General features: G+C 39.0%; 1 protein-coding gene across 6 annotated transcripts in view; it reads left to right on the top strand.

The window, feature by feature from the left end:
- LYST (lysosomal trafficking regulator) overlaps positions 1 to 17,182 on the top strand; it is a 216,110-nt gene that overhangs the window by 111,782 nt on the left and 87,146 nt on the right. For all 6 annotated transcript variants that reach the window (XM_021677344.2, XM_021677341.2, XM_021677345.2 and 3 more), the window contains 4 exons: positions 1,451 to 1,649; positions 11,117 to 11,248; positions 14,109 to 14,736; positions 16,236 to 16,413. In XM_021677344.2, coding sequence (XP_021533019.2) covers positions 1,451 to 1,649; positions 11,117 to 11,248; positions 14,109 to 14,736; positions 16,236 to 16,413 — 1,137 coding nt within the window. The remainder of the gene's footprint in view (positions 1 to 1,450; positions 1,650 to 11,116; positions 11,249 to 14,108; positions 14,737 to 16,235; positions 16,414 to 17,182) is intronic.

Below are 17,182 nucleotides of genomic sequence, written 5' to 3'. Positions count from 1 at the left end.
CAGTGAGAATAAATGATTATTTAGAAGTCCAGCAGCAAATGCAAAGACAGAAACAGAATGTTCACATAAGGTGCAGTTAAGGGATTAAAAAAATAATAACCAGTGACTATTGATAAAGAATCAATGGAGATGGCAAGATAGAAGTAACCTGGGCTGGACTTAGGAATGAATCACAGATGCTGCAACCAAGAAAGTTAAGAAGATATATAGAGTATGCTTTAAAAGAAATGCAGATGGTTGTAGCAGAAGTAGTTCTGAATTGGAAGTCAGGAGATCTATGTTCCTGTCTTAGCTTGGCCACTTGACAGCTATGAGATCTTGGCAAAGGGGTTTTGTGTTTTCTTCTGTAGACTTAATGTTCTCTTCTTAAATCTGAGGTAGTTAAATTGTTTCAAAATTAACATCTACATTTTAAGTATTCCAATTCAGCAGTACACAAGAGTAAATGAAGAAGAGTGGATGTAGAGATGTATATTTGGACATAGGAAGAGAGAAGATGAAGAAGTTTGCCTCCCATACCCTTAATCTGGAGGCCAACTGCTACCCACTGGGGAGGTGGAATTGGAGGATATAAACAATTTATTTATATACAGTTTTATTTTTAGTAATTGCTTGGCATTCTGCCAAGTCTCATTATTCCAGACAGTAAATGATGCAGTAGAAAGAGCTCAGAGGCCTGAGTTTGAGTTACAGTTGTACTCCCTACGTATTTTATGTGTGGTTTACACTAGTCAAGTAACCACGTTGAGCCTCATATTCTAGATATGAGGGCTAAAACCTCTCACAGAACTGTTGTGAAAAAGGGCTTTATAAACTGGAGCATATTGTATTATTGTAAGGAGTTTTGTCTATCAAAAGTTTTCTGTCTTAATCCCATACTACCATTACTAATAGTAGTAGTACTAAAAGAAGAAGAAAAGGTAGTAGTAGCAGTAATAGTAGTGATTGTAGTTTATCACTAACATTTATATGGGGCTTACTGATATGCAAGGCACTATTCTAAGAGTTGATGTTATTTAGTCCTTATAACAACCCTATAAAGTAGCACTAGTATTACTCACATAGACAAAGAAAGTGAAGCATGCAGATGTTAAATAATGTACCTAAGATCACATGGCTGTGAGTAGAGAAGCCAGAATGCAAACCTAGGTAGTTTGGCTTTTGAGTCCATGCTTGTGAGAGTTGTAGTATAACTTTGCCTCAGTTAATTAAGATAAAATGGGCTAGAATTAAGTTGTCATCCATGTTAATGAATTTTTAATAACAAGATTACTTGAATTAGGAAATAACAACTCAATTTAATGAGTTATTATGGTAATGGTAAATATGGTCAGACTAGAATAGTAAACCAACAGAATTCTCTCTTAAAAAGAATATTGTGCCTAAATGAAGAATATCAGTTAAGTTGACAATTCTTTAAATCTAAAGAGTTTGATTTTTATTTTTTCAGGAACACAAAGAGGGGCAACTCACATCCATGCCCCGAGAGGTTTGTAGATCATTTGTGAAAATTATAGCAGAAGTCCTTGGATCTCCTCCAGATTTGGAATTATTGACAATTATCTTCAATTTCCTTTTAGCAGTTCACCCTCCTACTAATACTTATGTTTGTCACAACCCCACAAACTTCTACTTTTCTTTGCACATAGGTAGGTATAATCATTTTTGTTAGATCATGGCTATTTCCACTTTTGTTTTCTTCTTCCCACTTAATTCACATTTGTTTGATATTGAATGGCCACTGCTCTAATTGCATATTGGGGTTGGGATAGGGCAGAGAGTTATAGAATGAACTAGACATGGCCTCTGCCCTCAAGGAGTCTAAATGCCAAGAGGAGAAAGGAGACATAGACTCAAATAACTACAGTTTTAAAAAAAAACAAACAGTATTTGGTAAGTATCGAAGAGACACAAAAGAACTAAGGAGATTTCAGAGGACAGAGGGTTTGATCCGACCACTGTGGAGAGAATATTTAGTAGGTTACATGATATCTGATGTGGACATTGAAGATTTTGAGTAGAATTTCATAGGCAGATTAGAGAGTTAGCATTTCAGGTAAAGAGAATGGCTTTAAAGGGAGGAAAAACAGAAAGAGAAAATAAGGACTAATGAGTTTTACCTTTGTGTAGAGGATCTGTAAAGGAATAGTGAGAAGTAATGCCATAAATATGGTTTAAAGCCACCATTTATTTATTTTTACCCTAAAGTTATATTAAATGGGTCTTTGAATGTAAGACCAGAGATTTGAACTTGTATTATAGTTATAGGTCATCGAAAGGATTTTGATTGTTTGTTTTGAGCAAAGGCTATGATGTAAGTAAATTATTGCAGTAGGATTCAGTAATAAGGAACTAGGGGCAGTAAGGCCAGTTATAGGTAGTCTATGAGAGACAAGATAACAGAATCTAGGTATAGTAGCAGTGGAACTGGAAAGGAGTGATAAATGAAGTGGGAAGTTTAGGATGAAATGATTCTGGGGATGTTAAGAAAAAAAGGATAATGGCTTTGGTTATATAATATGTGTTGTATTTGAGGTGCCCTGCAGTTAATTATAATTTTCTAGTAGGCAATTGGAAATGAGGGTTACAGCATGAGGAAGAAGGGGTAGGTTATAAGGAGCTGTCTGCATAGAAGTGAGGTTTAAGCTCTGAGAACAGACAAAACCACTGAAGAAAAGTAGAGAGAGAAGGAAGAGAAAGCTAAGGAAAGAACTGCTGGTAATGTTACTGGTTAGAGGGTAGGACAAGAACAAAGAATCTATAAAAGAGAAAGATGGAATAACAGTTTTTTAAAGAACTAGGGAAATGTAATGTGGTAAGAAAGAAAGCAACAATGTACCTACAAGAAAGCTGAGTCAAAATTAACAGTGGAAAACTGGTTAAACAATAACCATTTTAAGAAATGTAGTAAATGGGGCTGGGTGCAGTGGCTCATGCCTGTAATCTCAGCACTTTGGGAGGCCAAGGTGGGCAGATCACCTGAGATCAGGAGTTTGAGACCAGCCTGACCAACATGGAGAAATCCTGTCTCCACTAAGAATACCAAAAAATTAGCCAGGCATGGTGGCACATGCCTGTAATCCCAGCTATTGGGAGGCTGAGACAGGATAATGGCTTGAACCCAGGAGGGGGAGGTTACAGTGAGATGAGAACATGCCATTGCATTCCAGCCGGGGTGACAAAAACGAGACTTCATCTCCAAAAAAAAAAAAAAGGAAATGTAGTAAGTGAATAAAATGAGCAGCAGTAAAGCAGTAAAGTCTAGATAGCATGACTCTGGTAGGCTCAGCACATTTCATGGGAAAAGAACTGTGGATAAAGATTCTGGGAATGGGTTAGTTACAAAGATGAGTAAAATATGGTCCCCTCTCTTAAGACACCTACAGCCTAGTTGAGGGAAAGCAGATAAAGAAACAATTATACCATGCCATGTGGAAAGCACAGTGATAAGGAAGTCAGCATTTTTGTCTTGTGGTAACACAAAGCATGTGAAGGCTGAGGGGGGTTTCCCAGAGGAAGTGATGCCTGCCCTGAATCTTAAAGGCTAAGTAGGCATCAAAGAGAAAGGCCTTGCAGGCAAATGAAACAGCTTGACAGGGAACCAGAAGGTGGTACTGAACTGTAATTTATGAAACAAGGCTGGGAAGGGACCTAGGAACAAATAGTAGTGATGCTTGTAAGCAAGAAGCTTGGATTTTATCCAAGGTGGCAAGGAGGCATAGAAAACCAATGGAATGTTTTAAGCAGGAGTTGACATTCGAGAGAGAGCGAATTCTGGTAGCTGTGAGGATTTGAGGGTAATGAGATGTTCATCAAGGATACCATTTAGAAATCTGTGACAGTAATCCAGTTGAGAGATGATAAAGCCTGCATTGTAGCACTATAGTAGGGAAGAGAAGAGTTGAAGAAACAAAAAATAAAGTCATGGCTGGGCGTGGTAGCTCACGCCTGTAATTCCAGCACTTTGAGAGGCCAAGGTGGGTGGATCACTTGAGGCCAGGAGTTCAACTTCAGCTTGGCCCACTTAGCAAAACCTTGTCCCTAAAAAAAAAATTAGCTGAACATATGGTGTATGACTGTAATCCCAGCTACTTGGGAGGCTGAGGCATGAGAATTACTTGAAACAGGGAGGTGGAGGTTGCAGTGAGCAAAGATCACACCACCACACTCCAGCCTGGACGACAGAGTGAGACTCTGTCTAAAAGAAAGAAAAAGTCAGTAGAACCTGGTGACTGATTTGCTGTGGATAAAGGAAAGGTAGTGGTCAAGGGTGGCTCCAGGTTCCCACATGGGAAATAGGTCCTTCTACAAAACTACCCAAAGACCAAAACAGAAGGAGTAAATTTAGGGCAAAAAGATGATTCAGATTTAGATTTGTTGCATTTGTGATTCATTTAAGAAACCAGGCAGTTGAATTTATAAGTATGAAGCTCAGAAGTGATTCATTTTTACAAATATCAGACACTGAATGGGATATATAAAAGACAGTCCTTTCCTCAAGGAATGAACAGATGAATGGTCTCCCTTGAGAGATCATAATATCATGTAAAAAGTAAATAGTTAAATGTTAAACCACAGAAATAACTATAAGAAAATAGAAATTAATGTGGCCAGAAATAATAAACAACAAAATCTGTACTAAAATATTGTGACGAGGATCCAAGACGGCCGAATAGGAACAGTGCTGGAGTGCAGTTCCCAGCGAGAATGCAGAGGGTGAGTGCATTTCTAGATGAATTTTTGCTGCTCACAGACTAGGAGATTCCTGGGCAGAAAAGCACCACGAGTCTCCAGCACAGCCGTTTCTGCCAGCGCAGCAGGTCTCCGCACAAAAACTCACACAAATCTGGGCAGCCGTTTCACCTGGCACCTGGAACGCCTGGGAGACAGAGTTGCCCATTCAACTTAAAAAAAGGGGGCTGAAACAGGGAGCCAGGTGATCTGGCTTGGTGAGTCCCACCCCCACAAAGACCAGCAACCTGAAATGCTCTGGGTTGAGAGTTTCACAGCAAGCACAGCTGGATCCAGGACTGTCCAGCTCTGGGGGGATGGGCATCTGCCATTACTGAGGCAGTCCACCACTACCGAGGCAGTCCGCCACTACCAAGGCAGTCTGCCATTACTGAGGCAGTCCGCCATTACAGAGACAGCCATTACTGAGGCAGACCGCCATTACCGAGGCAGTTCTAACTATACCTCTATCAACAAAACTGCAAGGAAGTTCACACAGCAGCTGGGCAGAGCTCACAGCAGCTCTGCAACACCTCTGCTGGCAGACTGTGACTAGGCTACCTTCTCACTGGGCAGGGCATCTCTGAAAAAAGGCAGCAGTATGTCAGGAACTTATAAATAAAGCCCCACCTTCACGGGACAGAGCACATGGGAAAAAAAGGCAGTTATGAGTTCTGCTGCAGCAGACTTAAACTTACCGCCCAGCGGCTCTGAACAGAACAACAGAGCTCACAGCTCAGCACTTGAGCTCCTATAAGGAACAGAGTGTCTCCTCAAGCAGCTCCCTGACCCCCATATACCCAAAGAGACACCTCATAAAGAAGAACTCAGGCTGACATCTGGTGGGTATCCTTCTGGGAAAAAGATGACAGAAGAAGAAACTGGCAGCAACCCTTACTGTTCTGCAGCCACTGCAGGTGATCCCCAACCGAGCAGGATCTGGAGTGGACCTCCAGCAGTCCTACAGCAGAGGGGCCTGTTAGAAGGAAAACTAAAAAACAGAGAAATAACTTCATCATCAACAAAAAGGACATCCACTCAGAGACCCCATCCAAAAGTCACCAACCACAAAGACCACAGGTAGATAAATCCATGAAGATGGGAAGAAACCAGCATAGAAAGGATGAAAACACCCAAAACCAGAACGCCTCTCCTCCTCCAAAGGATCACAACTCCTCACCAGCAAGGGAACAAGGCTGGATGGAGAATGAGTCTGATGAATTGACAGAAACAGGCTTCAGTAAGTGGGTAATAACACACTTCTCCGAGCTAAAAGAACGTGTTCTAACCCAATGCAAAGAAACTAAGAACCTTGAAAAAAGGTTTGATGAAATGCTAATGAAAGTAAACAGCTTAGAGAAGAATATAAATGACCTGATGGAGCTCAAAAACACAACACGAGAACTTTGTGAAGCACACACAAGTTTCAATAGCTGAATCGATCAAGCAGAAGAAAGGATATCAGAGATTGAAGATCAGCTCAATGAAAAAAATGAGAAGGCAAGATTAGAGAAAAAAGAGTAAAAAGAAATGAACAAAGCCTCCAAGAAATATGAGATTATGTGAAAAGACCTAATCTACGTTTGATAGGTGTACCTGAATGTGACAGAGAGAGTAAATCCAAGCTGGAAAAAACTCTTCAGAATATTATCCAGGAGAACTTCCCCAATCTAGCAAGGCAGGCCAATATTCAAGTTCAGGAAATATAGAGAACACCACAAAGATATTCCTCAAGAAGAGCAACCCAAAGGCACATAATCGTTAGATTCACCAGGGTTAAAATGAAGGAAAAAATGCTAAAGGCAGCCAGAGAGAAAGATCAGGTTACCCACAAAGGGAAATCCATCAGACTCACAGTGGATCTCTCAGCAGAAACCCTACAAGCCAGAAGAGAGTGGGGGCCGATATTCAACATCCTTAAAGAAAAGAACTTTCAACCTAGAATTTCACATTCAGCCAAACTAAGCTTCATAAGCAAAGGAGAAATAAAATCCTTTACAAACAAGCAACTGCTCAGAGATTTCATCACCACCAGGCCTGCCTTACAAGAGCTCCTGAAAGAAGCAGTAAACATAGAAAGAAACAACCAGTACTAGCCACTCTAAAAACGTACCAAATGGTAAAAAGCATCAACACAATGAAGAAACTGCATCAACTAATGGGCAAAATAACCAGCTAGCATCAAAATGGCAGGATCAGATTCACACATAACAATATTAACCTTACATGTAAATGGGCTAAATGCATGAATCAAAAGACACAGACTGGCAAATTGGATAAAGAGTCAAAACCTATCGGTGTGCTGTATCCAGGAAACCCATCTCACATGCAAGGATACACATAGGCTCAAAATAAACGGATGGAGGAAGATTTACCAAGCAAATGGAGAGCAAAAAAAAAGCAGAAGTTGCAATCCTAGTCTCTGATAAAATAGATTTTAAACCAACAAAGATCAAAAGAGACAAGGGCATTATATAATGGTAAAAGGATCAATTCAAAAAGAAGAGCTAACTATTGTAAATATATACGCACCCAATACAGGAGCACCCAGATACATAAAACAAGTTCTTAACAACCTACAAAGAGACGTAGACTCCCACACAATAATAGTGGGAGCCTTTAACACTTCACCGTCAATATTAGACAGATCAATGAGACAAAATTAACAAGGATATCCAGGACTTGAACTCAGATCTGGACCAAGCAAACCTAATAGACACTTAAAGAACTCTCCACCCCAAATCCACAGAATATACATTCTTCTCAACACCACATCACACCTACCCTAAAATTGACCACATAATTGGAAGTAAATCACTCCTCAGCAAATGCAAAAGAGCGGAAATCATAACAAACAGTCTTTCAGACCACAGTGCAAACAAATTAGAACTCCAGATTAGGAAACTCAGAACCTCACAACTTCATGGAAACTGAACAACTGGCTCTTGAGTGTTGACTGGATAAACAATGAAATGAAGGCAGAAATAAAGATGTTCTTCGAAACCAATGAGAATGAAGACACAATGTACCAGAATCTCTGGGACACATTTAAAGCAGTGTCTAGAGGAAAATTTGTAGTAATAAATGCCCAGATGAGAAGCAAGGAAAGATCTAAAATCGACACCCTATCATCATCAAAACTGAAAGAGCTAGAGGAGCAAGTTCAAAAAAACTCAAAAGCTAGCAGAACACAAGAAATAACTAAGATCAGAGTAGAACTGAAGAAGATAGAGACATAAAAAACCCTTCAAAAAGTCAATAAATCCAGGAGCTGGTTTTTTGAAAAGATCAACAAAATAGACCATTAGCCAGATTAATAAAAAAGAAAAGAGAGAAGAATCAAATAGATGCAATAAAACACGATAAAGGGGATATCACCACTGATTCCACAGAAATACAAACTACCATCAGAGATTTTTACAAACAACTCTGCACAAAAAACAGTAAACCTGGAAGAAATGGATAAATTCCTGGACACTTGCACCCTCCCATGCCTAAACCAGGAAGAAGTCGAAACCCCAAATAGACCAATAACAAGGGCTGAAGTTGAGGCAGCAATTAATAGCCTATCAACCAAAAAAAGCCCAGGTCCAAATGGCTTCACAGCTGAATTCTACCAGATGTACAAAGAGGAGCTGGTACCACTCCTTCTGAAACTATTCCAAACAATCCAAAAAGAGGGAATTCTTCCCAAATCATTTTATGAGACCAACATCATCCTGATACCAAAACCTGGCAGAGACTCAACAAGAAAAGAAAACTTCAGGCCAACATCCATGATGAACATAGATGCAAAATCTTCAGTAAAATACTGGCAACTGATTACAACAGCACATCAAAAAGCTTATCCATCATGATCAAGTAGGCTTCATCTTGGAAATGCAAGGCTGGTTCAACATATGCAAGTCTGTAAACGTAATTCACCACATAAACAGAACCAAAGACAGAAACCACATGATTATCTCAATAGATGCAGAGAAGGCCTTCGACAAAATTCAACAGCTCTTTATGCTAAAAACTCTCAATAAACTAGGTATCGATGGAACGTATCTCAAAATAATAAAAGTTATTTATGACAAACCCACAGCCAATATCATACTGAATGGGCAAAAACTGGAAGCATTCCCTTTGAAATCTGGCACTAGACAAGGATGCCCTCTCTTACCACTCCTATTCAACATAGTATTGGAAGTTCTAGCCAGATCAGTCAGGCAAGAAATAAAGGGTATTCAATTAGGAAAAGAGTAAGTCAAATTGTCTCTATTTGCAGACGACATGATTGTATAGTTAGAAGACCCCATCGTCTCAGCCCAAAAATCTCCTTAATCTGGTAAGCAACTTCAGCAAAGTCTCAGGATACAAAATCAATGTGCAGAAATCACAAGCATTCCTATACACCAATAACAGACTTAAAGAGAGCTAAATCAAGAACGAACTGCCATTCACAATTGCTACAAAGAGAATAAAATACCTAGGAATACAACTAACAAAGGATGTAAAGGACCTCTTCAAGAAGAACTACAAACCACTGCTCAAAGAAATAAGAGAGGACACAAACACATGGAAAAACATTCCATGCTCATGGTTAGGAAGAATCAATATTGTGAAAATGGCCATACTGCCCAAAGTAATTTATAGATTCAATGCTATCCCCATCAAGCCACCATTAACCCTCTTCACAGAACTGGGAAAAACCACCTTAAACTTCATATGGAACCAAAAGAGAGCCCACACAGCCAAGTCAATTCTAAGCAAAAGCAAAGTTGGAGGCATCACACTACCTGACTTCAAACTATACTACAAGGCTACAGTAATTAAAACAGCATGGTACTGATACCAAAACAGAAATATAAAACAATGGAACAGAACAGAGGCCTCAGAGGCAATGCCACACATCTACAACCATCTGATCTTTGACAAGGCTGACAAAAACAAGCAATGAGGAAAGGATTCCTTGTTTAATAAATGGTGTTGGGAAAACTGGCTAGCCATGTGCAGAAAGCTGAAACTGGACCCCTTCCTGACACCTTACACTAAAATTAACTCCAGATGGATTAAAGACTTAAACATAAGACATAACACCATAAAAACCCTAGAAGAGGCCGGGCGCGGTGGCTCAAGCCTGTAATCCCAGCACTTTGGGAGGCCGAGGCGGGTGGATCACGAGGTCAAGAGATCGAGACCATCCTGGTCAACATGGTGAAACCCCGTCTCTACTAATACAAAAAATTAGCTGGGCACGGTGGTGCGTGCCTGTAATCCCAGCTACTCAGGAGGCTGAGGCAGGAGAATTGCCTGAACCCAGGAGGCGGAGGTTGCAGTGAGCCGAGATCGCGCCATTGCACTCCAGCCTGGGTAACAAGAGCGATACTCCGTCTCAAAAAAAAAAAAAAAAAACCCTAGAAGAAAACCTAGGCAAAACCATTTAGGACATAGGCATAAGCAAGGACTTCATGACTAAAACACCGAAAGCAATGGCAACAAAAGCCAAAATAGACAAATAGGCTAATTAAATTCCAGAGCTTCTGCACAGCAAAAGAAACAATCACTAGACTAAACTAGCAATCAACAGAATGGGAAAAAAATTTTGCAATCTACCCATCTGACAAAGGGCTAATATCCAGAATCTGCAAAGAACTAAAACAGATTTACAAGAAAAAAAAAAAACCATTCAAAAGTGAGTGAAGGATATGAACAGACACTTTTCAAAAGAAGACGTATATGAGGCCAACAAACATATGAAAAAACGCTCATCATCACTGGTCATTAGAGAAATGCAAATCAAAACCACATTGAGAAAACAGCTCATGCCAGTTAGAATGGTGATCATTAAAAATCTGGAGACAACAGATGCTGGAGAGGATGTGGAGAAATAGGAACACTTTTACGCTGTTGGTGGGAGTGTAAATTAGTTCAACCATTGTGGAAGACAGTGTGGCGATTCCTCAAGGACCTAGAAATAGGAATTCCATTTGACCCAGTAGTCCCATTACTGGGAATATCACACACTGGGGTCTGTTGGTGGGGACTAAGGGAGGGACTGCGGGGTGTAGGGAATTGGGGAGGGATAACACGGGGAGAAATGCCATATATAGGTGATGAGGATGGAGGCAGCAAACCACATTGCCGTGTATGTACCTATGCAACAATCCTGCGTGTTCCTCACATGTACCCCAGAACCTAATGTACAATAAAATATATATTTAAAAATAGTGAAGAATAAGTATGCACATATCAAGTATGCCTTAGTATAAAGTATGCCATCTCTATTTTTCTCTCTTAACATCTTTTTTTCAAAATTTGAATTGAATGATCTGCTTTTAACATTGTATTTTTATTTTATCCTTTTTAAAAATTTTTCTGTCTCAAAAAATTTGGATTCTAGATGACAAGATCTTTCAGGAGAAAGTACAGTCAATCATGTACCTGAGGCATTCCAGCAGTGGAGGAAGGTCCCTTACGAGCCCTGGATTTATGGTAATAAGCCCATCTGGTTTTACTGCTTCACCATATGAAGGTAAAAATAGCAATAATGAAAGTATAGCCTTCTCATTTTTGTTCTGAATATTCTTAGATAATTAAATTGTACATATTTTAGAAGTACATATAGTACAACCTCATTCAATCTAATGGGATACCCAGTACAGGTCCTCAGGAGAATTGAGAAAATGGATGAGGCTCACGCTATGTTGTTCTGGCATTCTCTGACCTCTCTTATCATAGTCATTTGTCTTTGATCAAGCTTCCGACCTATTTTCCCATTTTCTTCAGAAGCTTTTTGTAAACTTGTATTCTCTTCTCTCTACCTAAAACCATCATTCTAGACAACTTCACTTGCCAGATGAATGGCCATTCAATACTCCACTTTCACCTTTCTTGACTCAGGGTACCTTTTCTCTACTTTGTCTTACTACTCTGCATGCATCTGTCTTGGACTTTATCATCATCAAGAATGCTTTCAAGCACCTGTGAACCTCCAGTATCCCACTCTGTTCTATCTGTATGATCTGTTTTTCAATCACATGCATTACTGTGGATCATTTTCAAATACTGTACATTATGTCTCCATTTCTTTTCCTGGTCTTTTGAACAGTCTTTCTGCATCATTAGCCCTCCAGCCATATAGAGAAACAGAAGCCTTTGGGGGGAGTTCTGACATGCTGAAAAAGGGCAAAGGGGATGCATTCATCTTTTCTAATCCACAGCCTCCCGTCTTCCTGGGGTTTTTGTTTGTTTGTTTGTTTATCATACTCCAAAGTTCCCCTTGTCTCTCTTTCCCTATCCAGCCTAGGTCACATTAGCCAATAACTTCAGCAGTTATTCAGTTGGAAACTATCTCAGTTTCCTTATCCCCTTGGTTTATTGGTATTCTTGAACTGAAAAACTCTAACCTGGCCTCAGTCTAACCATCCTCATACTGAAGCAGAGCTTTAAATGCTGCCCTGTAATTTTTATGTATGTTCAGAATCAATTCCCTCTTCTATTTCCATAGTAAGTATATTCAAGTCTTTAAGCCTATTGTACTTTTCCGTCTTCCTAATTTTCTCTTAACAGACTCTCATCGCTACTTCATAGAAAAAAAGAATAGGTGCAGGTTTTCTAGTTGCAAACTGACCATTCATCTTTCCCTTTCCTGACTACTATCCTCTTCCATACTGGGACATTGCTCTTATTGTCAGTCCAACCTAGTGTTGTCTTTAGCTTCAATCCTAATTATTAAATAGCACAGGTGAGATAGTAATAGAGATAGGTAAACTAGATATATGGATATTAGTCTCTAGTTTTGTTTTCCTCCCAAGTGTTTCAGTCATTCTCTAGCACTTTTTATGGACTTTTATAATAATATTTTAAGGCTATGTTTTCATTAGTTTTTTTTCTTTTTTAAAAAATTATTATTTTTTTTAATAAATAGAGATGGGGTTTTGCCTTGTTGCCCAGGCTGGTCTCAAACTCCTGGGCTCAAGTGATCCACTCACCTCGGCCTCCCAAAGTGCTGGGGTTATAGGCTCACACCACTGTGCCTGGCCTTTTTGAATTAGTTTTATTTGGTGTTTTATAGGACATATTTGTTTTTTAAATCATCTGTGTCACTTTGAAACATTTTCCAATACAATCATACCCCCATTTTTTCCAGATCTTTTGAATAGAATCTTTGGGTGACTTCAGCCCTCTAGCCAAAATCTAGAAATAACTAGAAAAAGTTTCTGAGCTATGGAAATATTTTATTGCCACAAAGTCTATGCCCTAAAAGCAGTTCACTTAATGCCTGTTTGCTCTGTATTTGTGGTCTCAAATTTTAACATGCAAAAGAATCACCTGGAGAGCTTGTTAAAACACTGATTCCTGGGCCCCTCCCTCATACATTCTGTATCAGTAAATCTAGGGTGATGCCTGAGAATGTGAATTTCCCACAGTCCCACAGGCGGTGTTGATGCCCAGGCTTCCACAGACCACACCTTGAGTGGCATGCACTTATATCCCATGCACTACAATGAGAATAATTTTTCTGGTGTCTTCCTATGTAGAATATTAGAAGCAGTAAATTAGAGAGCTGTGACAAGAAGAGAGACTGTTCTCACTAATAGCAGCAAGAAGTGACTGCAGAAGGAGGGAGAGAACTGTCTAGGGCTGTTTAGGCTGGTAACAAGTACTACCATTTTTTGAGTACCTATTATATGTTGGGCTTCATGCTAGGTGCATCACAAATAGAATCTCAGTCCTTAAAGCAACCTTGCAAAGTAGATATTCTGAACCCTCATTTTACATTTGTAGAAACTGTGGTACGATTAAGTGATTCACCTTGGGCCACCTCACTATCATTTGAATCCAATTATATCTAGTTGCAAAGCCCACGCACTTCCCACTACATCCTGGTGACTGCTAGCCTGAGGTAAATTGGGTTTCACTTAATTCACTTAATTTCACCACCATAGAACCATTAATCCTAATGACTTTGAATCATTCAGTCGGTAGTGTACTTTGTTAAAAAGACAGAAAAAGATATATTTTGGGAAAATATTAATTTTAAAAATGGTTAAAATAAAAATAGTTTTGGCATTTAAGAATTTTAAGCATTAAGCCAGGTGTAGGTGTTCATGCCTGTAGTTCCAGCTGCTTAGAGGCTGAGGTGGGAGGATAGCTTGGGCCCAGGAGTTAGAGGCTGCAGTAAGCTGTGATTGTGCCACCGCACTTCAGTGTAAGAGAGCAAGACCCTGTCTCTTAATAAAAAAAAAACAAAGGAATTTTAAGCATTAGTTACTTGTAAAATTAACCTATATGGATTGTGACAGTGCTAAATGGGCTTTTGCTATGGTTGCGATTTATAATGCACTTAATAGATTTTTTTTAAGTAGTATTTTTGTATCTACTCTTACCAGGAGAGAATTCCTCAAATATCATTCCACAACAGATGGCTGCCCATATGCTGCGTTCTAGAAGCCTACCAGCATTCCCTACTTCTTCACTACTAAGGCAATCACAAAAACTGACTGGAAGTTTGGGTTGTAGTATCGACAGGTTACAAAATATTGCAGATACTTACGTTGCCACCCAGTCAGAGAAACAAAATTCTTTTGAGAGTTCCAACACACTGAAAAAAGGCAAAGAGGATGCATTCATCAGTAGCTGTGAGTCTGCAAAAACTGTTTGTGAAATGGAAGCTGTCCTCTCAGCCCAGGTCTCCGTCAGTGATGTCCGAAAAGGAATGCTGGGATTTCCAGTGGTCAAAGTAGATCATAAAGAGTTGGGAGCAGAACCCAGATCAGAAGATGACAGTCCCGGGGATGAGTCCTGTCCACGCCGACCTGATTACCTAAAGGGATTGGCCTCCTTCCAGCGAAGCCACAGCACTATTGCAAGCCTTGGGCTAGCTTTTCCTTCACAGAATGGATCTGCAGCTATTGGCCGTTGGCCAAGTCTTGTTGACGGGAACACTGATGATTGGGAAAACTTTGCCTATTCTCTTGGTTATGAGCCAAATTACAACCGAACTGCAAGTGCTCACAGGTATTTATGTGTTTTTGTGCACTCCTCCCACCTTTATTTTACTATTCTTTAAAGATTCTCTACCCTTCTGGAAATGTCTTCATTATACCACTTCTTATAATACAACAAACAGAAAAGTGTATTTCTTTATATACATAATAATAACAAACAGAAAGGTATGTTTTTCCTTATTTTAATACTAGATAACATTCCATATATAACCAAAATCTAAACGATAAGTAGCATTTAAAGAAAAAATATCTCGTGGTTTAATTCCTTATGGTTATTAAGGAAAAATTATTTAGGACAGAAAAATGGTAGCATTTATCTAAAGCTTTGACTCATGAGAATGATTCTCTCCACTTGGTGCTCATGTGAATGTGGGAGTGATTTCTAGATTGGGCCCATACTGGGTAACATCTCACTTGATCTGAGACAAATGATTGCCCCAGAAGGGAAAAGGAACAGGTGTCCTGGGGTGGCCACTCCATTCCACCTCAGCTAATTATAATCCAGGTCTTGGTCCTGAACACTGGCAATTCTGCTCTGAATGAAGTCAGAAGAGAGCTAAAATGGCCTTAGAAAGGAATGCCAGTGTTTCCCATGAGAGGCTCACACCAGACTGCAGAGTCCTCCACGTTATGACAGACATTGCCTAGGTGTTATATTTCTTCAGCCATTTTCCTTCTGCAACCCCAGTTTGTTCTCTCTCCAAAAACTTAAGGTTCTTCTCTCACCTGGACACAGATGATCTTGCTTGGGTGATGAGACATTCCCTTATCTTTTCACCTACTTCTGCTATTCTAGACCCATAACTTTATGTGGAGTTCAGATGCAGCAGTGCTAGAGAGCATTCCTTTTATAAAAAAAATCTCGTTTCACCGGGAACTTCCAGAAGTTTCACCTGGGCTAAACCCAGCAGCATTTGTTAGCATGTTTACATGGAGGTTTTATTTTCACCCTTGGTTTTTGAGAGGATATTCTGTAAGACAAGATTCTTCCCCTGTACTAATATTTGTCTCTCTTCTCTGTGACTGAACTGGGTTTTTCTGACATGTCTAGACTCCTATAAAGCTGTTTCTTCCTTGGTGAAAAAAACATTTCCAGTAGCATCTCAAGTAGCAGCGTCCAGTGAAACTTTCTGCAATGATGAACATGTGTTATTCATGCTGTCCAATACAGTCAGCACTAGCCACATATGCCCACTGAGCACTTGAAATGTGACTGATGCAACTGAGGAACTGAATTTTTAGTTTAAGTAAACAGCATACGTGACAGTGACTACTGTATTAAACATCAGAGATGTACAATAGAATAGTGTTAGTAGACTATATACCTAAAAAAATCAATGATAAAAAGTGATGGTAAATTTGTTAATCACAGTTAAATTAGGAAACATTTCTTAAACATTATGAACATTTGTTTCACCTGTTAAAAAATACTACTTATCACAGTTCCTGAGGTAATCATCATGTACTTTTCTTATCATGTTAGTAAGACTTTTTTGGTCTCTGTTTTAGTGTAACTGAAGATTGTTTGGTACCTATATGCTGTGGATTATATGAACTCTTAAGTGGGGTTCTTCTTATCCTGCCTGATATTATGCTTGAAGATGTGATGGACAAGCTTATTCAAGCAGATACACTTTTGGTCCTCGTTAACCACCCATCACCAGCTATACAACAAGGTGTTATTAAAGTAAGGGCAAATACTAGATATGTTATTTTAATTCAGAAAAATAATTATGTAATTCAAGATTTTGAATATATACATTAAAGTAGATCTGAATCTTTCCTTTTTAATTTTAGAATAATGAACTAATATAGTTTATTGCTTCTTACTCATATTTTTTGTTTTTGTTTTTAATTTTTTTATTTTGATAGCTTTAGGGATACAGTGGTTTTTGGTTACATGGTCTTATTTTTCCATTATCATGCAGTTTTAAGTCCCTCTCCGTATATTGGTTCATATCAATATGTTTTTTAAATCTACCAGTAAATCTCCATATCTGAACTAGTAAATCTGTATTATAAAAATTGCAGGGAACGTGTGGTTCATTGGAAACTTCTTTAGTGTAGTATCAAATTTTAGACCTTTACTTCAGGTCTCAGCTTAGAGGACACCTTTCAAAGAGTCTTTCTCTGATTATCTTGTCAAAATCACTTCCCTCTAACCCTACTCATTATTCTATCATAGCATCCTATTTATGTCTTATAATTATCTTTTTAATCTGCATACTTGTTTTTTAAATTTCTCACAAGTATAAGTTTCATGAGGGTAGGCATCTTGTGTAATAGGTACTAAGTATATTGTTGAATGAGTGAATGCTTGATATGAATAGTTTCCATTAGAAAACAACCCAATATTAAAATAATCTTGTAAAGATTCTCATTTTCTTTAGTTTGGATGTAGGTATTGTTTAATCACTTGTGGTACAACCTAGTATTGAGCTCCCATTTCATGTGTA

The sequence above is a fragment of the Aotus nancymaae genome, unplaced genomic scaffold (assembly GCF_030222135.1).
Source record: "Aotus nancymaae isolate 86718 unplaced genomic scaffold, 86718_ANA_hifiasm-v0.15.2.pri h1tg000032l_0, whole genome shotgun sequence".
NCBI lineage: Eukaryota > Metazoa > Chordata > Mammalia > Primates > Aotidae > Aotus > Aotus nancymaae.
The sequence above is the reverse complement of the archived record's forward strand: the minus strand, read 5'-3'. Positions and strand labels throughout refer to the sequence as shown.